This window comes from Etheostoma spectabile, chromosome 8, assembly GCF_008692095.1.
Source record: "Etheostoma spectabile isolate EspeVRDwgs_2016 chromosome 8, UIUC_Espe_1.0, whole genome shotgun sequence".
Taxonomy (NCBI): Eukaryota; Metazoa; Chordata; class Actinopteri; order Perciformes; family Percidae; genus Etheostoma; species Etheostoma spectabile.
The window spans coordinates 16,710,071-16,715,987 of NC_045740.1; the positions used below are offsets into that span (position 1 = coordinate 16,710,071).

General features: G+C 39.6%; 2 protein-coding genes across 2 annotated transcripts in view; both read right to left on the reverse strand.

The window, feature by feature from the left end:
- LOC116693803 (carboxypeptidase A1) overlaps nt 1-5,917 on the reverse strand; it is a gene marked incomplete in the record, with an annotated part of 12,104 nt that overhangs the window by 1,269 nt on the left and 4,918 nt on the right.
- Nucleotides 1-5,917, reverse strand: part of LOC116694825 (carboxypeptidase A1-like) — a gene marked incomplete at its 3' end in the record, with an annotated part of 14,633 nt that overhangs the window by 893 nt on the left and 7,823 nt on the right. Inside the window, 9 exon segments of the mRNA XM_032524722.1 lie at nt 1-4; nt 6-105; nt 850-940; nt 1,450-1,560; nt 1,679-1,780; nt 2,491-2,592; nt 3,418-3,522; nt 3,707-3,841; nt 4,023-4,100. The exon segment at nt 1-4 is cut by the window's left edge and continues 96 nt beyond it. Of these exon segments, the coding sequence (XP_032380613.1) occupies nt 1-4; nt 6-105; nt 850-940; nt 1,450-1,560; nt 1,679-1,780; nt 2,491-2,592; nt 3,418-3,522; nt 3,707-3,841; nt 4,023-4,100 (828 nt within the window).

Genomic DNA, 5,917 nt, shown 5'->3' on the forward strand with positions numbered 1-5,917 from the left:
TACCGTGGGACTTCACAAAGTCCACGATGGACTTGACCTCAGACTCAGAGTTAGCGCGGGGTCCACGGAAAGTCTCTGAGCAGGGGTTGTTGCTGGCACCAGCTCCTACACAGGGATGAACACAGAGTCAGAGAAACTGCTAGAATATGAATGCTACCATCTGTCTACGGTCACCTTTGAACACTTGGTATTTTTAGACACTAATACTAATGGTATGGAGTGTCTCCATAGTGTGCAAAAGGACAAAACATGTCACAAAATTAACCATAGTATGACTCAACCATCAAAATATGTTCAATTTATTCATTGCATTGTGTCCTACGCATTAATGAGCAATTTGTGGCATATTGGTGTGATTGCGCTGCCAGTTTGGCCAGGGCTCTGTTGGATAAAGTCCATCCTGTAGCCCGTCCTGTTGAAAGCCACTGTGTGTAGGTAATTTGGCACCGTTTGGTGGCCGTATCAAACATGACACTGGCAAACAGCAATGCAAGTCAGTGAAATTCTAGTAATTTTAAAAGGTATAGTGCATAGTCACCCCCTATGAGAAATTAGTAACGACAACAAAACTATTGGAGCACCTACATGATACAAGCCTATCGTGACCATAATTAGCTTCGTTGCAACTCATTTAGCAATTTCTTGAATGTAATCATCAAAAAGTTGCACTCTAAAGCTTTAAATACAGGTTAAAAAAAAATTGAAATTATGAAAAATAATCTGTAACGCAATCTTTGACCATTTTAAAACAAAACAGAAAACTCTCTGATAATTACTTAAGACGGTAGGTTTGGAGTTTAAAAGCTTTGGGAATTACATGTAGTGCCTTGATACAGTTTAAGTCGTTACCTCCAAAACCAGCATCCCAGTTCCTGTTGGGATCGACTCCCACGCAGCTAGAGCCGGAGTTGGGTTTCCTGGTCTTACGCCACATACGGTTCTGGAAACATCAGAGTAGCTCATCATACTTTGTCACTTTTATAGTTGGAGTTCATAACTTCATTTCTGTTTATGTAGCTTTTGATTTCTTTGTTTGAGACAGACTCAAATATGTCATCTTGTGCTAATTTGTACCACCAATTCCTGGGTTTATCTATCTGTATTGAGATGTTAAAATTGAACTTCAAAGGTTCTGGTATCATCTATACAACTCATAAAACATATCAATGTCTAAAAAAATCTCACTGCATACATTAAGTTTGTAAAAGAAGAGACTCTTTGTATTCATGTCCATGAAAATGGAATAGGAAACAAATGCCATGCTCAAATTCACAAACAGTATTAATAATTGCCAGTCGTGACAACTTTTGGAACTCAAACAGGGTTGAAAAACCATGAAGAAGCTTTTAAAATGCCCCATGAATTATTTAATATTGTCGATCAAAAAGCTGAATGTGGAGGGGAATGATTATAAAATTAGTCAGTAAAAAGAATTCTAGACAGACTCACGCTGTTGTGAGTGAAGTAGTAGCCATCGGGGTTGGTCACAATCTCCAGGAAGATGTCCGTCTTGTTGAGGATGGCGGTGAGGGCGGGGTCCCGTCCATAATCAGTCACAATCTATCCACAGAAATGTGAAAAACACAATATTTAGTGCAGAAGGTTAGTAGTTAGGAGCTGCAGAGTCAGTGAAGAAAAAATAAAAAACAATGTGACAATGCGACAGTTACTAAAGCACCTTTTTGGCGAACCAGGTGCCACTGGCCTGAGTGACCCACTCTCTGGAATGGATTCCAGTGTCGATCCAGATGGCGGGACGGTTGGTTCCACCGGTGCTGAACTGAAAGGAAAGGAGCCGTTTATTAAAGACCAATAGATGATGATGACGTTAAGACATTTCTTGTTTTTGTCAAGAAAATGCTTGATTTAGCTACAATTCTTTATGACAGGGATCTTCAACAGGGGGTCTGGGACCCATGGGGGGTCCTCAGAGTCATGGCGGGGGGGCTCCAAATTATTGATACATTTTGTTAAAAAAAAAAGAAAAAATGTAAAAAAAAGTCTTAACATGAATCTAACACATATTAGCAAATATAAGTCCCCACTGCTTACTGGTCTATAGGTAAGGTAGTCACCCAGGCCGTCCACAGACACAGATAATCCCAAGGATTCACTGTGCCACATGTATTTTTAACATTAAAAAATGATTTATAAAATCATGCAAACAATTATTAGGCTGTTTTAATAGCTTAGTATTCTATGTGAAATGTGTATAACTGCTTTAGGTTGCCCTAAATGTTATTGTAGGCCCAGTTTAATATGCAACTTTATTTTATACTATATATGTAGTAGGGGGGTCCCTGCTCCGTTTCTCTTTCAGTTAAGGGGTCCTTGGATTAAAAACCATTGAAGAACCCTGCTTTGTGAAGAACAATGGTTTGCGTTGTTTGTGGTGTTTCATTTCATTTCATTCATTTTCATTTCAAGTGTCATTTTTCACTATATTTTGGAAGACTCTTCATTTGCTGAACTCCAGCCTGTTTTATTTACCTTGAGCACATTCAGGGGGCGACCCTCGTAGCTCTGACCGATCACAATCTTGCTGACCATGTTGGGATTCTCAGCCACCAGCATGTCCTGGAAATTGTAGATCTAAACCACAGACAAAATGATGGTCATTAGGGTTATGACATAATTCAATTCTGCACAGCACTGTCTGTTCTTAACTGAGTTTAAATATGTTGTTGAAGTGCTATATTTTGGGTTGCAACATTATAATCTAGTTGGAAGTTAAGTGCTTTACTGTCTGGTCTGTCCATCTGGTCCTTATAAAACTGGAGTGAGAGCTGTGTCTGTATTTTTGGCATGACGCGTTTTCAGTGGATATTCGGCTCCACCAGTGTTTTTCCTGTCCAGTCTGGGGACATTACTTCTCTATTCTTTGCAGATGATGTGTTTCTATTGGATTCATTGGACCAGGACCTTCAGCACGCACTGTGATGGTTTGCAGTCAAATGTGAAGTAGTTCTCTGCTAAAAAACAATGGATTGCGTCCCTTGTTAGTTGATGCCCCAAGTAAAAGAATTAAATTATCTCTGGGTCTTGTTCAGGGGTGAAGGGAAAATGGAGGCTTCCATTGGAAGTTTTTTTCCCCAGGCATGTGTTACTGATAGGAGACTCTGGGTATAGAGCCAGAACACGCTGGAGAGGTTATATACCTCATCTGGTTTTGGAATGCTACTGGAGAAAATCTATCTTAATTTGCATGCCGCCATCACAACCCAGACCTGAATAAGGTGCAGAAAATTAATGGATTGATGGATGGACTTTCAAATGTATTTGTTCCCCAAAATTTCCTGAGTAGTCACTTTTGAGAATGTTTTGCATGAGAACCACAATTTAGTAAAAACTATTCAATAAAAGTAGTCTGTGGTATTAATGCTTTAACAGGATAACAGAGTGAGTGTGTGTACTAACCTCGCTGATGGTGTGGTACCTGGCGAAGTCAAAGCTGTCAGTGTTTCTGGGCTCAGCGATACGAGCAGCAGACTCCATCTCCTGCTGCTCTTCATCGAGCATCACCTGTGGGACAATGAGATTGTTCATATTTGAGTCAGAGGTCAACACATTTCTTTTTTACATTGAGCTTTGGCCCAGAATCTGCTTCAGACTTCTGAAAAACCCAAAGCCAAGTGCAGTAGATTGAGTTTTGTTCCTGTTCCCAAGCCTTAGACTTGAGAGTCCAGGCTGTTGGCAGGTCTCGTACCTGAAGGTCTTCGATCATGATGGAGTACTCGATGTCCTGACTCTCCAGGTGGATTTTGACGGACTGCAGGCTGTGGAAGGGAACTCTAATATCCACAGGAGTGAACACATCAGTTACTCCCCTCCAGACGTCCAGCTGAAAGAAAATCAGACATTTTCATTTAGGAACCAAGTCCTTGGAACAAAGAGATGTGTTACAAAAAATAGACACAGTAAAGATAATAAAGAAAATGTCACATTTGAAAGCTGGCTCTTTCATTTTTTTACTTTTTATATTAGAATGTATTTAGATGTATGGTGAGTGGATGATAAATGACCTCAAACTCGACCATGTCTCCAGATTCTGATAAGAGACAGCTGGGTTCATCCTTTGCAACAATGCGAAGCACCTGATGCTGCAAAAAGAGAACCACACCGTTTGACTCAACTCAAGATCCCAAACGGAAAGAGAAGTTGGCACACATGAGTTGAAGTAAGATTTCCCAAGGCTGGCAGCAACATGTGCAACAGCAGGCCATTGTGTCCTGGGCTGGCCTCAAAAAAAGTCCTCAGAAAAATTAAAAGCCATTGCATTATTGTGAAAATGAGTTATTACTTAGGGTATGGGACCAGATGTATATTGGCAGGCATCAACGTTATCTTAGTTTACAAAGTGTTATAACTGGCACTACATATGGACAGATGCCAAATCAAGAAAGCAGTTGGCATAAATGAAGTGAAGAGATTTTCATGTTGACACTCAAAAAGGCTGTGCCATGTCTCCTGTGCTGGCTTGTAAATGGATTTAGAAATATCAAAAGGCCTTTGCATGTGTCGTCAAGTGGAGTCCATTAGATGTTGGAACCAGTGTATTTTGGCAGTCATCAACTGGATGTCTTTAGATAAGGATTCATAAATATTTTACATTTTCCATACACGTACTGTATCTGGATCCCACACCTACACAGCAGTGAGAAGTCTGGCAGGCCCACTTACCCCTCAAAGTCTCCTTGCCGAGAACGCCACAACAGCGCGGTGAGTACGATCCGCCCCCTCATCCTGACCAACAGTGTGAACCTGGCAGGGCTGAACACAGGCTTTTATTGCTGAGTGTGCCAGGTCACGTGTTCAAAACCACAACCTTGCTTAAGGTGATGGAGGTGTTGTGTCAGTGGCTGGTCCCTTTCCCACGCCAGCCTGGAGATAGCAGACCAAAAGTTGCACCATGCATGTTTTTGACTTATCCAAAGTTGTGTTAAGTTAAAAAAATAAAAAATAATAATAATAATAATAATAAGGGAAGGTTGTTTAAGGTCTGTTGGGTTTGGTTTTAGTTCTGTCTGTAGGCTATAGTATGGTTCCTTATCAACTTTTAATATTTTAGGATGAGTTGTCTAATCCTTTAATATGTTAGTCGCTTTCTTGACAAATAACACCTGTCAAGATGTCACAGTTCACAGAGGACGTTGCTAACACAACTCAAAATATATTCAGTTTATGATCGTATGAAACAGAGAAAAACAGCAAAACCTCACACTTAAAAATGTGGAACCGGAGAACATTTTGTATATTTTATATACAGTACATAATGAGTGGTTGGCTATTATTTTGTATTTAATACATTATCCCTTTATCAAGTAATTTTTGCCTTACAAGTTAACATGTAAGATTTATTTTATAAGTTTTCTTTATCACACCAAAAAGGGTGCACATTGCAGGAGCCAATCAAAAAACATGGCTTCTTCTGACTGTAATTTTTGCTGTAAATCATTGTTTTACAGAAATCTCTATTTCGTAAATGTGTCTCCTTTTGTTGTCAGAATTTAAAAAGCTTTTAGTATCATCATACTATATATGATTCTAATGATACTTGGTTTGTTTCATTCCATCCGACCTTCACAGTATGTCCACGTCACACATCACTACATTTGGTCACGGTGTCCTTGTCACTTTTCCATATTGCTATCGTGTGAATAACCCGTTTATAAGAAAATACTAACAATGCCTAATGTGTAGAAACAATAAGTCTCAACAGGAAGCTGCGGCCGTCCACTGTGTGTTCCAGCTTCCTCTGTGTTGGGGCCACGGTTATGACCGTTATGACTTTCTCAATTAGCTTATATTTTATTTTACTTTGGGATTTCATTCAGTTTTTCAAAAGATTTAGTTTCAGTTATATAAATATATACACTACCGGTCAAAAGTTTGGGGTCACTTAGAAATTTCCATTGCA